Here is a 13,488-nt window from a genome sequence, read left to right as displayed (position 1 = left end):
CCATTTTATACGGTTGTTTACTCTTCTCTCCGATTAAAAGATGCTTCAGAAACGCCTCGGGCTCGTGTGATGGGGGGGCTGGGAAATAAAATCATTGAAACGTTTGGCCCTTTCTCGTGTTTTGAGCCTCGGGTCCTGCTCCGCCGGGAGCACAGGGAGCAGAGTGGGTAAAAACGCGAGGGAGCCGCCCGCAGGAACCACGTTATGAGGTTTATTGAGCTCCGCTTTCTGCCCGTGCCGGGGTGCGGGGGCGCTGCAGCCGGCGCTCAGTCGCCGGGCGCGGGCGCGGCGCGGCGCGCGCGGCGCTGCTGCAGCAGCCGGTAGGCGCGGACGCCGCACAAGTAGCCGCCGTAGAGCGTGAGGAGCATCATGGAGCCGGAGAAGGCCTTATATCCCGCGTCGGCCAGCTGCTTGGCGGACACCATGGCTGTGCCTGCAACACAGGGCGGCGCTCAGCGCGGCCGGGCCCCCGGGACCCGCCGGGACCCCCCGCGGCACCCCCGGTACCTGCTGCCGCCTCGCGCTCCGCAGCCGCCGGCGCGGGGCTCCCGCTGCGCTGCGCTTCCGACCGCGCGCCTCTTCCTGTCACGTGGCGGCGGCGCCGCGCTGCCTGCTGGGACTTGTAGGCGGCGGGAAGTCGGGAGGCGGCAGCGCCGCGACGCTACCTCAGGGCGGGAGCGGGAACGGGGCGGCCTCGGCGCGGAGCTGCGGCCCGCGCTCCGCTCCTCCCCGGGGCAGCGCCGCGACGTTACCTCAGGGCGGGAGCGGGAACGGGGCCACTCCGCTCCGCTCCTCCCCGGGGCAGCGCCGCCGTCGCCGCGAGGCGGCCGCGGTCCGGGGCCCGGCCCGGCCCGGCCGTGGCGGCCCCTCCTGCCTGGCCCGGGCGGCGCCTTCGAGGCAGGGGAGGCCGCGCTGCTGTGCCCGGGACAGCGGGGCCGGCGGCCCCCTCCTCGCCCCCGGGCCGGCGACGCTGCCTGTGCGGAGCGGGGCGTGCTGAGTGTGCGGAACATAACTCCAAATGGCAAAGGGAAGCCTTTTTATAGCCTAGCCTGCCCGGCAGCCGCATGCGGCCTCGCAGCGAGGGCTTCAGCTGCCCGCATGGCCCCTAAACTGCTGCCAGTGGCTACAGGGGCAGCGCGGGATGAACAGCTCTGCACCAGGGACGCCCTCCCATGCGGGGACGCACGCAGCTCCTCCATGTTAGCTCGTCTAACAACTACCTGCGACTCCAGAGCCAAATTCCAGCCCCTGCTGTAACTCAAGGCAGGTGCCAGCAGGATCTCTGCCAGCCTGGGAGAGGCTGGACCTGCGCAGAGGGAAAGCTCAGAGCAGCTCCTGTCCTGACACCTCAAGACAATGGAGCCGGGAGCTGCACGAGGCCCTGCGGAAGACACGGACCATTCTCTGTCTTCTGACCTCATTAAAGCTCCTCAAGAGAGGAAGCCGCCGCTGGCTCCCTTCTGACTGATGGCTCAGTTGACTTTAAAGGTCGTAGCGTTCCCGGCGAGAATGCGCGTCTAATAAAAGGCACAGAAACAACTGCAACACAAGCAGATTAAATTCCCCCAGCAAGTGGCTGAGCGGAGGGCTGATGGCACCGCAAAGGTCACCCAGGGTGGACCGTATTTCAGATAAAGACAGGGACGAGGCAAGGCCAACAGGGAGAGGAAGGTGGCGAGAGATCATTAAACTAACAGGGCCTTTCCCTGGAAGCCAAGAGCTCAAATGCAGGGAGCCTTGGGGCCCTGCTCCTGCAGGCCCTACAGCGCAGGGGAAGGATTTTGCACCCAATTAAGCGTTGCAGTCTCAACCCTCTTCAGTCCTACGGGCAAGTGTTGGCACCAGAAGCCCTGCTGAGAAAAGGCCAAGGGGAGACTTACATTTTGTGATGCCCATGGGGGTTTTCTCCCCAGTTCTGCACACGGTGCAGGGCTACAGGGAGCAGCCAGGGCTCTGCTCCCCCCTCTTTGCACAGGCAGCAGCCACCAGCCCCAGCCAAGGATGCACTGGAATCACAGAGCAAAGGGGGGGGGGTCTCCCCGCCCAGATTTATTGTTCTAAACATCCATAAATTACACTGCGAGCCTGAGGGCCAGCGGCACTGGGAGCTGGAGCTGTGGCTGTCGCGTGCTGGCCCCGGCAGGGATCACAGAGCTGTTGGACGCGGGCCTGAGCAAACAGGAGCGCAGGGGCAGCGGAGCACAGAGCTGCACAGCAGACAAGGGGCAAGTTCCAAAGGCTCCCGGCACGGCCCGAGGCACAGAGACCTCTGGCCTCTCCCCGCTCCACACAGGGATTGCGTGTCCGGTGCTGCCCTTTGAGCTGGGGGGCAGCTTTCAGGGAAAAGCCGAGGGAAAGGAAAAGCTGGGGAAATGAGCTCGCTCGGCCCAGCTCCATGCGGAGCAGATCCTGGGCTGCGGCGCGGAGCGGACAAGCCGGAGAGGGGGAAGCTGCTGGGGACACTCACGTGGAAGCCACATGGCCCAACTGCTTTGGCAGGGCCCCTCCGCGGGCAGCACAGCCGGCCAGCTGCTCGGGAGGAGTTGGGGGCAGTTGGTCCCTGCATTGCCGAAGCGACAGAGGACAAGCGGGCGGGAGGTAGGAGGGGTGCCAGGGCCTGGCAGGCATGTGGGGCTGGCGCAGCCGCATGGCAATGTAGCCGGAGGCCCCCGCCGCGTGGGGCAGGTTTCCCTGCGGGAGCAGGGTGCAGCACGAGGGAATTCCCAAGGGGTTCAGAGGCCCCAGAGCTGCCCTCACATGGCTGGCAAAGAATCAAGTTGTCCACACAGGCAGCCTGTGGTGACAGGCAGGGCCGCAGTGGGAGCCGAAGCCATCACAGCGGGAGGAAACACGAGGAGGAGGACGCCCAGCCTTCCTCGGGACGGAGCCGAGGCAGCAGCGGAAGCCGGAGGAGCACTGCAGAAGGAGGAGAGGAGCCGCAGGTACCTCCTGCGGACGCCAGGCAGCAGCCCCGGCCTGAGGACCCGCTGCCCTTGCGGGGCTCCACGGGGGCTCCTGGGAGGCCCTGGCTCCCATCAAAGCTGTAGCAGCAGCAGAGAGGCGCAGGCAGCAGCTGAGCTGCCCTACATGTGCACAGGATGGTCCTGAAGGCACTTGATGATGTCAGCAACAGCTTTGCCCTCGTAGCAGATCTGATACACGGCTGTGAAGAGAGGGAACCTGCGGGCACACAAACAGAGTCATCGCCAGCCTCCAGCTCCCCGGGGACACACAGGGCTGCTGGAAGAGCAGGTGACCCTCCCGCATCTGCAGGAAAGATCCCAGCGGCGCGTGAGGCGAGACGGCCGCAGCACTCACTTGTCCACTGCTTTCTTGCTCTTGAGGATGTGGTGCAGCTCGGCGGATGTCTGTGGCCCCTGCAGCTTCTGCCCATTCAGCATTTCCTTCTCCAGCTGCTCGATAGACTGGAGGGAGGCGGCAGGGAGCGAGTCGCACCCGCATCCTCTGCCCCATTGCAGCCCCATTGCAGGCCGGTCCCGCAGCCCCATCATGAGCTGGTCCTGGACGCCATTGCGTGCCAGTCCTGCAGCCCCATCACGGGCTGGTCCCGTGGTGCCGGCAGCCCCTCGCACCGCCCTGCCCCGCTCACCTTGCCCGTCTTGGCGAAAGCCTCGGCCACCTTGCGGTTGCGGCCTCCGTAGCAGGTGGTGATGAGGTCGGCGACGCCGCAGCTCTCCAGGAACGTGGAGGAGCTGACGGGGCCCTTGCAGAAGAGCTTGGCAAAGGCGATCATCTCCATGAGGCCCATACGGATCACAGCAGCCTTGGTGTTGTCCCCAAAGCCAAGGCCATCGCAGAACCCGGCCGCCACGGCTACGACATTCTGCAAGAGGATGGCGCCGTGGACGGATCGGCCCCTCGAGGGCTGTTCAGCGAGCACGTCCCGCGAGCAGCTCACGCACCTTGAGCGCCCCGCAGATCTCCACGGTGTCAGCCTCCTGCACCACGCTCACCCGGAAATTCGGCGTCTGCATGAGCTCCTTGAGGATCTGCCCTTGCTGCGTGTTCTTGCAACCTGCCGGGACAACGGGAGCGGGAGGAGGGTGATGGCGGGTCCTAACGTGGGATCCCACTGCGCCGGCCCCATTCTTGCAGCTGGGAGGTGCTGCGGGCAGAGGAGCCCATTTCCCAGCTCCTGCATCTTGCTAAACATCTGCAGGTACGTGGAGTGCCCAACATGCTGCGGGGGCGGTGAGCAAGGTTGCAGCCCTGGAGCTCTCCCAAGAGCAGGACAATCCCAGCGGGACAAAAGGGACACATGCCCAGTGGATTAAAGGTGTCTTCAGAGGTTGCAAACTTGGGGTTGGAGACTGCTGTTTTCTTGGGCCCTGCCCTGTGCAGGAGCGTTTCTGAGTGATAACCCCTGCAGTCCCGGCTGGCGTTGAAACTAGGGACAGCCTGAATCCCATAGCTCCCGACCTGGCAAACCGTTCCCTTGGCTTTGGATGCCTTGAGTGAGTCACAGGCTGGACGGGGGACACAAGCAACAGTCACTGGCTGAACTTGGAAGCAGCCCTGCTGGCCACAACCCGCGATCCAGGTGAGCGTCCCCAGAAACCCGGGAAGCAGAGCTAGGGGGGGCTCAGCTTAGCCCTGGGAGTGGCCCCCAGGCCCGACAGGCCTTCGCGCTGCTCCGTCACTCTGAGAAGGGCAGAGGGCTGGGAACTGGGCACATTCCTGCCTTGGAGCAGGGCTCAGCGCCCAGCTGGCGGGATAGGTGCCCTAGCAGAGCCCAGCGCTGTCCCTGCGTGGTGGCAGCAGCACTTGGACACATCTGCACGTGGTGGGAGTGGGGCGTGCAGCCCCTGCCCAGCGGGGGGCCTGCGCCGGTGCCGCCGCGCCGCTCACCAATGGTCGTTTCGCAGAACTCCTCGTCCGCCACCTCGTTGGCGATGTTGGCCCCCATGAGGACGCTCATCTCTATGCTCAACTTCTCGCGGATGATGTCGGAGATCAGCTTCAGCCCCTCTGGGCCTTCATCCACCCCCTGGGACGCAACCGGGGATGGAGCTGGTCCCATGTCCCGCTCCGAGGGACCCACCGACCCGGATCCTTCCCTCCCTGCACCTCAGCCTGGCCCAAGGGTCTACACAGGGATCCCCCCACACAGACCCCGCCCAGGTCCCTGCAAAGCCTCTGTCCCTGCCAGCGCGTCCCCTGTCCCAGCCTCCGCGTGCGGGTTCCCCAGACAGCCCCAGGAGCCACGCACACCTTGATGAGTGACAGCCCGATGGCATCTTTCTTGATGTGGCCCTTGAGCTGGTCGCAGACCTTGCCGATGAATTGGTGAGGCACCACGAACAGCAGGATGTCGGCCCCGGCACAGGCCTTGAGCAGGTCCGGCTCCGCCACCTGCGGCCGACGGCAGCGGCGTCGCGCGCTTGCTCCCTCGGTGCCGCAGAGCACGGCGCTGCGGCAGCCCCGGCACGGGGGGACACGTGGCACCAAGCCCAGGCAATGGGGCACCAGGCTAGGGCGGTGGCGCGGCCAGGCCTCCGTCCCCTCCGTTTACCCACCACGTTGGGGGGCAGCTTGCGGCCCGGCAGGTACTTGACGTTCTCGTGCTCCGTGTTGATGATGTCCGTGAGGCGCCGGCCGCCCACCTCCTCCTCCAGCACCCACATGCTCACGTGGCTCTCGAAGGTGCCCAGCCGCGCCGCGTTGCTGCCCACGATCTTGGCGATGGCCGAGCCCCTGCGCGCGCAGAGTGGAGGCGGCGGCACGGGGCCGGCGTCACACCGGGACACCGGGGCAGCGGGGCTGCGCGCGGGTAGTGGAACAGAGCAGGGGGAGCTGCGCGGAGCGGAGCAGAGCTGAAGGGACCAGAGTGGAGTGATACGGAGCAGAGCAGAAGGAGCAGAGTGCAGCGGTGCAGAACGGAGCGGAGCTGAAGCGAGCAGAGTGGAGCGGAGCAGAGTGGAGCGGAGCAGAAAGAGCAGCGCGAAATGGAGTGGAGCAGCGCAGAAGGGAGCAGAGCGGAGCAGAAGGGAGCAGCGTGGAGCCGCGCGGCGCTCACCAGTTGCCGGAGCCCACGATGCAGACCTTCTTGCCGCCCATGGTGCGCAGACGGGCAGTGCACGGCCGGGCAGCGCGTGCAGCCGGGCAGTAGCGCCGCGCAGCCCCACGCGCTATTTCAGGGCAGCCGGAGCAGGGGCGGCCCCGACCCGCCCCTGGCTCCGCCTGGGGCACGGAGCGGAGTCCCCCCCCAGCCCCCAGGCCAAGGTGGAACAGCTGGGATCCCAACGGAGCCAGCGGGCACCGGTGCCCAGCCACCCTCCCCATGGTGCTGCAAGGAAACAGATCCATCCTCCCAAGCCGCGGGAGCCTTTTTTTTCCAAGCAAGAAACATGAACCCGGTGCATGGAGCTCACTCCGGCGCAGAGCACGGCGCTCGCTCCCAACCTCAGGCCAAATGCCCTTTTCCGTGCACGGAGGACACCGGCCCGCGAGCAAGGTGGAGGCTCTGCCCGCCTCACGCTGCCCTCGCCTGCTCACCACCTCTGTGGGGCTCCAGCAGCACTTTGGCCAACAGTGCCTTCCTTTTTGAACACAGCTCCAAGAGCATAAACTGTAATAGCTTCTTCCACCACTCTGTGCAAGGCCCGTGGGGCTCACAGAAGGCAGCGCGGAGGGTGGAAATGCGGCTGTCCAGATCTTATCAGGCGCTTGGCCACTGCGTTCCCAGTTTTGCTCGGGTTACGCTGCCTCTTGCCCACAAAAGGAATTCGCAAAGGCTCTGCGAAGAGCTCTCACTGCAAAGGCAGGCGCTGTATAAAGGCTAATGCGTAAAGAACATCATCTCTCCCGTTTGTTATCCCAGCTGGCTTTAAGAGAGGGAGAACAAGGCAGGCAATAACTTGTCCTTGTCGGCAAGCACGCGAAGCAGACGCAACAGCGCACGCAGCAGCACAGGAGGCAGCCCAGCTCCCTTCGCAGGAGGCTTTTATTAAAACTGGGTGACGTCTACAAGGATACAGTACAAAAAAAATTTGGTCCATGGAAAAAAAAAACATAATGATCAGTTAAGAAAAGCAGTTACTCTGCAACAGCTACGCTTGCCTACGCAGTACTGAGCATCCTTCACGTGTGATCACCCCAAGGAGGCAGGGGCTGCTTCGGCAGCACCAACACCTGCCCCCGGTACCACAGAGGAGCCGCTTCAGAAGGGGGCAAAGGAAAAGGGGGCCGAGAGTCTAATACTCACAGACATGTAGCAACACGGAAACGGGGAGCAGGACAGACCGGCTCCCGAGGTCAGAGAAGCCTCCCGGCCACCCCGCACAGCTGGGAGTTGAGGGGGGTCGTCAGTAACATGATTTTGCAGCTCTCTCCAAGAAAACCCAACTGGCTTTCGAGTTCCTTTGCATTTCAGTCCCAAGCAGAAATACTGAGATTCAGGTTAAGAGAAACCGTTCTCTTACGCCTAACCATTAATTAATTCACTATTAATTCATTCCAGGAAGAGGAATCTGGGCTGCTACTCCCCAAGGTTGAGAACATCTACCTGTACACTCCTGATCCATGCTGGGCCTTCCGGCAGCCCCGGAACCCTGGGAGCTCCAGCGAGGAAACCCAACACAGATGCTCAGAGTTACGTCCATCCCCACAGACCGCCCCGCTGCCCCGCACATCCACATCACGGAGCCTCTGGTCCCCATAACACTGACACAGGGTGAGTGTCCCAACGGAATGAGCCCATTTCGCCGCACGCCCGCACGGCTCTCCCCACTACAGGGAAACCAAGTGGCCAGGTTGGTCTCATGGGGTGAAGCCTCCTGCTGCAGCGCTCCTGCACCCCTGCCTGGAGCCGGCGCCTCCTCTCCCCTGCGAGCCTGGCCTGCCCAAGGACACGAGGGAAGCAAGGAAAAACGGGACAGAGGAAGAAGCAGTTCTCTGGAGTCCATCGACTCTTCCTCAGGGAGTGACCCATGGGGCAGCCCTGTGCAGCGGCAGCTCCCCCCGGGCAGGAGGGCAGCCCAGGGCCCCTCCATCAGCTTGCACCTTGCTATAAAAACTGAGCAGGGAAGACACTGGTGCCAGGGCTCCATCCCTGCGGCCGGGCGCCACGTGTGTGCCACAGCCAGGTGCTCGCTGGGGAAGGGCTGCGGTTTTGGAGCTCGAGGGACTCTGAGTCTGCAGTTGTGCTGCTGGCTACGGGGACGCTACAGGCGGTGCAGAGTCAAGGGGAGGCTCTCAGGGGCCTTGGGACTGGCAAGGCAACAGTCAGGAGGAAAAACAAGGTAGAAGTGTGTGCCCGTGGGAGCCTGTCTGCTTGTCACAGCCCAGGAGGCCCCAGAAGGACAACGCCAGCATGGATGGTGGTGCAGGGCTCAGTGCCAGAGTGGGACTAACAGCATCCTCTGCAGCTCTCCGTCTCCACACGCAGCTGAGGCGCCTTCTGGCCAGGGAGGAAGCAGCCTATGTGTTACGGATTCCCAGGGCCTGCTCCAGCTCCTGCCGCCGCTGCTGCACCTGCAGGAGAGGCCGGAGTCGCAGCATTAATATTCTGAGGCTGCAGAGCCGGGCAGTGTTGAGTGACAAAGGTCCTGGCGGCAAAGCACAAGCTGGGACCCAGAGGCATCAGTGGGGCCTATGGCTAGGGTCAGCACGGCTACCCCGTAGCAGCAGTGCCTGCCCCGCGCAAGGACGGGCGCTTCCGGCTACCAGTTGACGCTCACCTTGGAGTAGAAGTATCTGCATACAGCTTCCTGCGCCCACGGCTGGAAGTAGAACTCGGCTCTGCGCTCCTCCTCGGGGTTCCCCACGACATCAGTCATCGTCTGGACAGGACAGGAGGGTTCAGGCAGCAAACCCACCCCCTACTTCTTCAGAGAAGCTTCTCTGAAGAAGCTTCAGCACAGTGAGGCCAGGTCACGTTCAACTCAATTCCAGCCTTGGTTTCTGAGCAACGAACTGCTGCTCCCTGTGGGAGCTGCTTCTAGTGAGGGAAGTCTGTGGCCGGGCCCCGCTTCCGCACGAGACCAAGCTCTTACCTTCAGATCCCGGCACTGGGACTGCAGCCAGTCGTTGATGAAGCCCTGAGGGTCTCGGGCGAAGCTCAGCATGAATTCCCGCTGCGTCTTCAGCTGGTTAATTGTTTCTATTGTTTCATGAATCTGAAAGACAGATGCCACAGCTGCTAAAAAGGGGAAAAGTTAGAGGGAAAATATCAAGTAACCCAATACATGAAGGTGAATTCTGATGCTCCCCGGCTGAATTACGCTTATCAGACAAAATTCTCAATTTTGTTCCCTGCGTTACGAGTTTTCCCATTGACTGTTGCTTTACAGCTTTGTTTCCAGATAAAGCCACCCATTTCTAACCGTGACCAACCCCACACCACTTCTCCCAATGGACTCCTGTGCTACTCCGAGCTCACCTGCTGCAAGGACACGTCTGTATGCAGCAATGAGGGTGGCAGAAATGATGGAGCTCTTCCTACCTTGTTATCCAAAGCAGCAATTTCCTGTTGACTGGCTGTAGAGAGCAGGAAGGAATTCATCTGAGTCTTCAAGGTATCATCCACCTCCACATCAATGTCATAGCAGGCCGTTTTCTTCTGGTCGTTTGGGTCAACACTAAGAACAGCCAAAGAAAGAAACTGAATCAAGGAGCTCAAGACAGCAGACTCCTTGGGAAGAGGGATTTGGTTAATGGAAGAGGTGGCTGCTCTTGCACAAAGAAATAATGGCAGGGGAAGCACTCTGAAAAATCAACATATTGGAGCATCTTCCTGAACATCTTCTTTCCACCCTTTTTCCCAAGAGAAATGGACTCCGGTGGACTTGCCTCACCTGATCACGTGGTTAATGATGATGGGTTCTGGGGGCATAAGCAACGCGTGGAGCCGCTGAGGGATTTCAGAGAACTTCATCCGCTGAGATTCAAATATCTGCGACAGAAAAAAGGGCAGGGAGGTGAGCGCGGCGCCGGGATCACCTGCAGCTACAGGGAGATGCTGGAGCAGTCGTGTGCCGCACCGCAGCCCCGGTTACCTGCTGCAGGTACTTGTCACAGATGACGAACTCTCGCTCGTGGGGGTCCTGCAGCTTGTGGGTCTTAATGTACTGCCACAGTGCCTGGATGATCACGGGGCGCGTCTGGGTGTGGATCCCCAGGAGACGGGCCAGGCGCGGATCCAGCTTGAACTGGGGAGGCTAGAACACGAGACGGGAAGGCGGTGACGGGCGCTGTGGGCCCCCCGTGCCCCGCCGAGCCGCCCGGGAGCTCACCTGATAGTCAAGCATCAGGAGGACCGTGCAGCGAACGTTGACGTCGCCCGGCCGCTTCACCTGGAAGCCGTCCGTCTCCTGGGTTGTCGCCGTCCTGTGCCACTGCACAGCAAGGAGCACGCGTGGTCAGGGCCAGCGCTCCTGCCTGCCTTTGCCCCTGCTTGGTGCCTGACACGCTCGCCAGGAGCCCTCACCCACCAGGAGGATTAGTCACATCCCCCCGTGCAGCGTGAAACGAGTTAATGCACTTGCTCAGCCCCCTGGCAAAGCGAGGATCCCAACAGCTCCTGGCTCCCGGCCCCTCGCTCGAGCCACCTCTGTGTCCTGAGACGCGACCGAGGAACAAATCCTGCCTGCTGAGCAGCACCCGCCTCGAGACAGCACAGCAGAAGGGAGCTCACCTCTACCAGGTGATTGTCGGGGCCGTACAGGTCTTTATCAAGTTCAATGACCAGGGATTTAAAGAAGGACGAGAACTTTCTTTTCTGTTTGGTGGCATCGTATTTAGACAAAGCAGACTGCAAGCAACACAGGAAGCAAGAGCGTTAGCAGAGCTAATCTCAGAGGTAGAGCCCCGTTGAGCCTGGTTTATCCAGAGACATCAGCGCTCGTCTCCTGCCCTCCCTAAAGGCACCGGCTGTCTCACACTCACGTCCTCCAGCAGTCGACCTTCCACCCGCAGCTCCCACGATGCAACCGTTCCTTCACCATCCTCCGCGTCCGACTTGGCTGGATTGAACGTATTGGAGATAAAAATACGTAGCTTTCGCTTTTGCTAAGAGAAAAAGCATCAGCTAAATGTTAATTTTGAAATAAAGGACTATCTTGCCTTTGTTTTCCTGAAACTAAGAGGCTCTAGAAGCCTTCTCTCTTGCAAGACAGGCAGCAAGGAAAGAGGAACACAAGGCATTCCCGGCTCCGCTCCTGGCTAGGGCGCTTCCTGATCCACCACGTTTACGGGGACAGGACCAGGCTGTTCTCTTGGGTAAGGGCAGACTCCAATCCTGGCTTACAGCACCATCTTGCACGCTCCCACTCTACCTTAATGGGTCGCTTCAGGGCCTCCTGGATATCCAGGCGCTTCCGCATGATCGTCTGGTCCAGTTTCCTTTCAAAGGCCAGCAGGTCCATGTAGGCTTGGGACTCGGGGACCAGCTCACGAATCTGGAGCAGGGAAGAGCCGCTCAGCACCAGCGAGCGCCACAGCTCCCCACGTCCCGGCGGGCACTGCCACTCACCCGCTGAGGTAGGATTTTGTCTGCCATCTTCTTCTTCTTGGCGCTGTCGATTTGGGACATGGGCACAGACACATTAAAACCGCAATGGCCTCATCCCATGCGAGCCCTCGCAAGGGGCCCAGGGTGCCGGGTTGCCCTCCGGTCGAGTGCGGACCGGTCCATGACCGAGCGCCACTCCACACGCTTCCCGCCATGGCGGCCGCCCCAGTGCCACCCAGAGTGCCCACGAACCCCCTCCCTGGCGCGGGGCAGACAGCGAGGGCGCCCGGAGCTGGGACGCACCGTGGTGCCGCCCGCGGGGCCACCAGCGCCCTGTGCCTGCAGGGGGGATCCTGGGGCCCTGCAGCAGGGCGCCCGCTGTCCCCGGGGCGGGAGGTACCCTTGCCCAGTGGGGGATTCCGGTGACCGGGGAGGTCTGCATGGGAGGGGGGTGGATCCCAGTGCCCCAGGCCAGGGCGGGGGGGGGTCCCTGGATCCCGGGGCTGGGGAGGGGAGCGGTCCCGGCAGCCTGAGTTTGCGGCGGGGGATGGGGCCGCTCCCGGTGTCTGGGGCAGGGGGGTCACTCCCGGTGCCCGGGGCTGGGTCTCGGCGCCCCATACCCGGGGGAAGGGGCCGCTCCCGGTGTTCGGGGCTGGGTCCCGGCGCCCCGTGCCCAGGAGAAGGACCGGTGCTGGGTCCCGGTGCCCCGTGCCTGGGGGGAAGGGGCCGCTCCCGGGGCGCCGCTCCTCACTTGTGGTTGCGGTTGGGCACGGCCTGCGGCTGCACCGGCTGCAGCTGCTGCGGCGCCGGCCTCTTGCGGGGCTGCTCGAGGGCGCCCTGCGCCAGCGCGGGCCGCACCGCGGGGCTCCCGCCGTAGCCCGGCGGCCCCATGGCCGGGCCCTGCGGCGCCAGGCGGCTGCCGGGCAGCATCCCGGGGCGCTGCGGAGACAAAGACACGGCTGCAGCGGCGGCCGCGGGCGGCCCGGCCCCGCCGCCGCCCCCCTCCGCCGCCGGCGCGCGCGCCTCACCGGGTAGGCGGCTCCAGGCAGCGGCGAGCGGTACAGGCCCTGCCCCGGCGCCGGGCCCATGCGCACCGGCCCGCCCGGCGCGCCCGGGCCCAGCGCGCCCGCCCCGGCCGCAGCCCCGGTGCCGCCGCCGCCCGGGGGCACCGCCTGGAAACCCGCCCGCGCCGCCATCTTCTCCGCACAAAGGGAGCGCGCCGGAAGCGGCGGGCGGCCACGGAGAGCGCGGGGCGGCGGCGCAGAGCGGCGCCTCCCGCCGCCGGGAGCAGCGCGCCGCCTGCCGCCGGGAGGAGCGCGGGAGCGGGCGCGGGAGCGCGGGGAGCAGCGCGGGAGCGCGCGCGGGAGCGCCGGGAGCAGGGCGGGAGTGGGCCGGGAGGAGCAGCGCGGGAGCGAGCGCAGGAGCGCGGGGAGGAGTGCGGGGAGCAGCGCGGGACCGGGGCGGGAGGAGCGCGGGAGCGAGCGCGGGGTCGGGCCTGGAGGAGCGCGGGAGCAGCGCGGGCAGGAGCGCGGGCAGGAGCGCGGGAGCGCCGGGAGGAGCGCGGGAGCGCGCGGCCAGGCCGGGAGGAGCGCGCGGCCAGGCCGGGGCATCAGCTGGCGGGAGGGGGCGCCTATACAAGGCGTGTGTGTATAGATACACGTGTGTGTATAGTTATATATTCTGTGTGTATATATGTGTGTGTGTATAGATACACGTGTGTGCATATAGCGTGTGTATGTATATAGTGTGTGTGCATATATGTGTATATATATATATATAGTGCGTGAGTGTATAGTGTGTGTGTGTGTGTATGCATGTGCATATGTACACTTACGGGTGCGACTCGGCGCGTGTGCGGCTCTGCACACGCGGAGAGTGGTCACCCCCGAGCTCCTTGCAGGGCCCTGCCCCGCCGCTCCGCACGCGGCAGCAACCCCAGGGACGTGATGTGGGGTTCGGGATGCAGTTCCCAAGGCGGGAGCAAAACTGGGGACACGCCGCTCCAGAGTCACTTCCCG

General features: G+C 63.7%; 3 protein-coding genes across 5 annotated transcripts; all 3 read right to left on the bottom strand.

The window, feature by feature from the left end:
• Window positions 1-266: 266 nt before the first annotated feature.
• COX14 (cytochrome c oxidase assembly factor COX14) lies at window positions 267-552 on the bottom strand. The gene is made up of 2 exons (XM_088520713.1): window positions 508-552; window positions 267-433 (listed from the first exon to the last, which is right to left on the bottom strand). The coding sequence occupies exon 2, from the start codon at window positions 423-425 to the stop codon at window positions 267-269; it is 159 nt and encodes a 52-aa protein (XP_088376839.1). The 5' UTR covers window positions 426-433; window positions 508-552.
• A 2,517-nt stretch (window positions 553-3,069) lies between these two features.
• On the bottom strand, window positions 3,070-6,078 carry GPD1 (glycerol-3-phosphate dehydrogenase 1). The gene is made up of 8 exons (XM_010222519.2): window positions 6,038-6,078; window positions 5,538-5,715; window positions 5,233-5,373; window positions 4,870-5,008; window positions 3,924-4,036; window positions 3,611-3,844; window positions 3,319-3,425; window positions 3,070-3,180 (listed from the first exon to the last, which is right to left on the bottom strand). The coding sequence occupies exons 1-8, from the start codon at window positions 6,076-6,078 to the stop codon at window positions 3,084-3,086; spliced, it is 1,050 nt and encodes a 349-aa protein (XP_010220821.2). The 3' UTR covers window positions 3,070-3,083.
• Window positions 6,079-8,430: 2,352 nt separating this feature from the next.
• On the bottom strand, window positions 8,431-12,666 carry SMARCD1 (SWI/SNF related BAF chromatin remodeling complex subunit D1). Of its 3 annotated transcripts, none has more exons than XM_088520648.1 (13): window positions 12,499-12,666; window positions 12,222-12,409; window positions 11,492-11,534; window positions 11,295-11,417; window positions 10,900-11,028; window positions 10,655-10,771; window positions 10,254-10,355; window positions 10,017-10,178; window positions 9,816-9,913; window positions 9,464-9,599; window positions 9,015-9,137; window positions 8,700-8,801; window positions 8,431-8,493 (listed from the first exon to the last, which is right to left on the bottom strand). In XM_088520648.1, exons 1-13 carry the CDS (start codon window positions 12,664-12,666, stop codon window positions 8,440-8,442), a joined length of 1,545 nt encoding a protein of 514 aa, XP_088376774.1. In that variant the 3' UTR covers window positions 8,431-8,439. The 3 variants fall into 3 exon arrangements, with proteins under 3 accessions (XP_088376774.1, XP_088376775.1, XP_088376776.1); XM_088520649.1 differs by having other exon boundaries at window positions 10,906-11,028; XM_088520650.1 differs by lacking the exon at window positions 10,655-10,771 and having other exon boundaries at window positions 10,906-11,028.
• Between the last annotated feature and the right edge of the window lie 822 nt (window positions 12,667-13,488).

This window comes from Tinamus guttatus, unplaced genomic scaffold, assembly GCF_059628265.1.
Source record: "Tinamus guttatus ecotype Peru unplaced genomic scaffold, ASM5962826v1 Tinamus_guttatus_pri_ptg000096l, whole genome shotgun sequence".
Lineage (NCBI taxonomy): Eukaryota > Metazoa > Chordata > Aves > Tinamiformes > Tinamidae > Tinamus > Tinamus guttatus.
Note: the sequence above shows the minus strand (reverse complement) of the source record. Positions and strands in the feature narration are given on the sequence as shown.

What these genes read in the sequence shown, in the direction of transcription:
- COX14 (XM_088520713.1), bottom strand. Translation starts at nt 425, where the DNA reads ATGGTGTCCGCCAAGCAGCTGGCCGACGCGGGATATAAGGCCTTCTCC.
- GPD1 (XM_010222519.2), bottom strand. Translation starts at nt 6,078, where the DNA reads ATGGGCGGCAAGAAGGTCTGCATCGTGGGCTCCGGCAACTG. An exon ending in GCAAGCTGCCCCCCAACGTG is followed by an intron (nt 5,374 to 5,537) that starts GTGGGTAAACGG and finishes CGTCGGCCGCAG; the next exon opens with GTGGCGGAGCCGGACCTGCT. An exon ending in AGATCTGCGGGGCGCTCAAG is followed by an intron (nt 3,845 to 3,923) that starts GTGCGTGAGCTG and finishes ATCCTCTTGCAG; the next exon opens with AATGTCGTAGCCGTGGCGGC.
- SMARCD1 (XM_088520648.1), bottom strand. Translation starts at nt 12,666, where the DNA reads ATGGCGGCGCGGGCGGGTTTCCAGGCGGTGCCCCCGGGCGGCGGCGGC. An exon ending in TGCCTGGAGCCGCCTACCCG is followed by an intron (nt 12,410 to 12,498) that starts GTGAGGCGCGCG and finishes TTGTCTCCGCAG; the next exon opens with CGCCCCGGGATGCTGCCCGG. An exon ending in GTGCCCAACCGCAACCACAA is followed by an intron (nt 11,535 to 12,221) that starts GTGAGGAGCGGC and finishes CCAAATCGACAG; the next exon opens with CGCCAAGAAGAAGAAGATGG.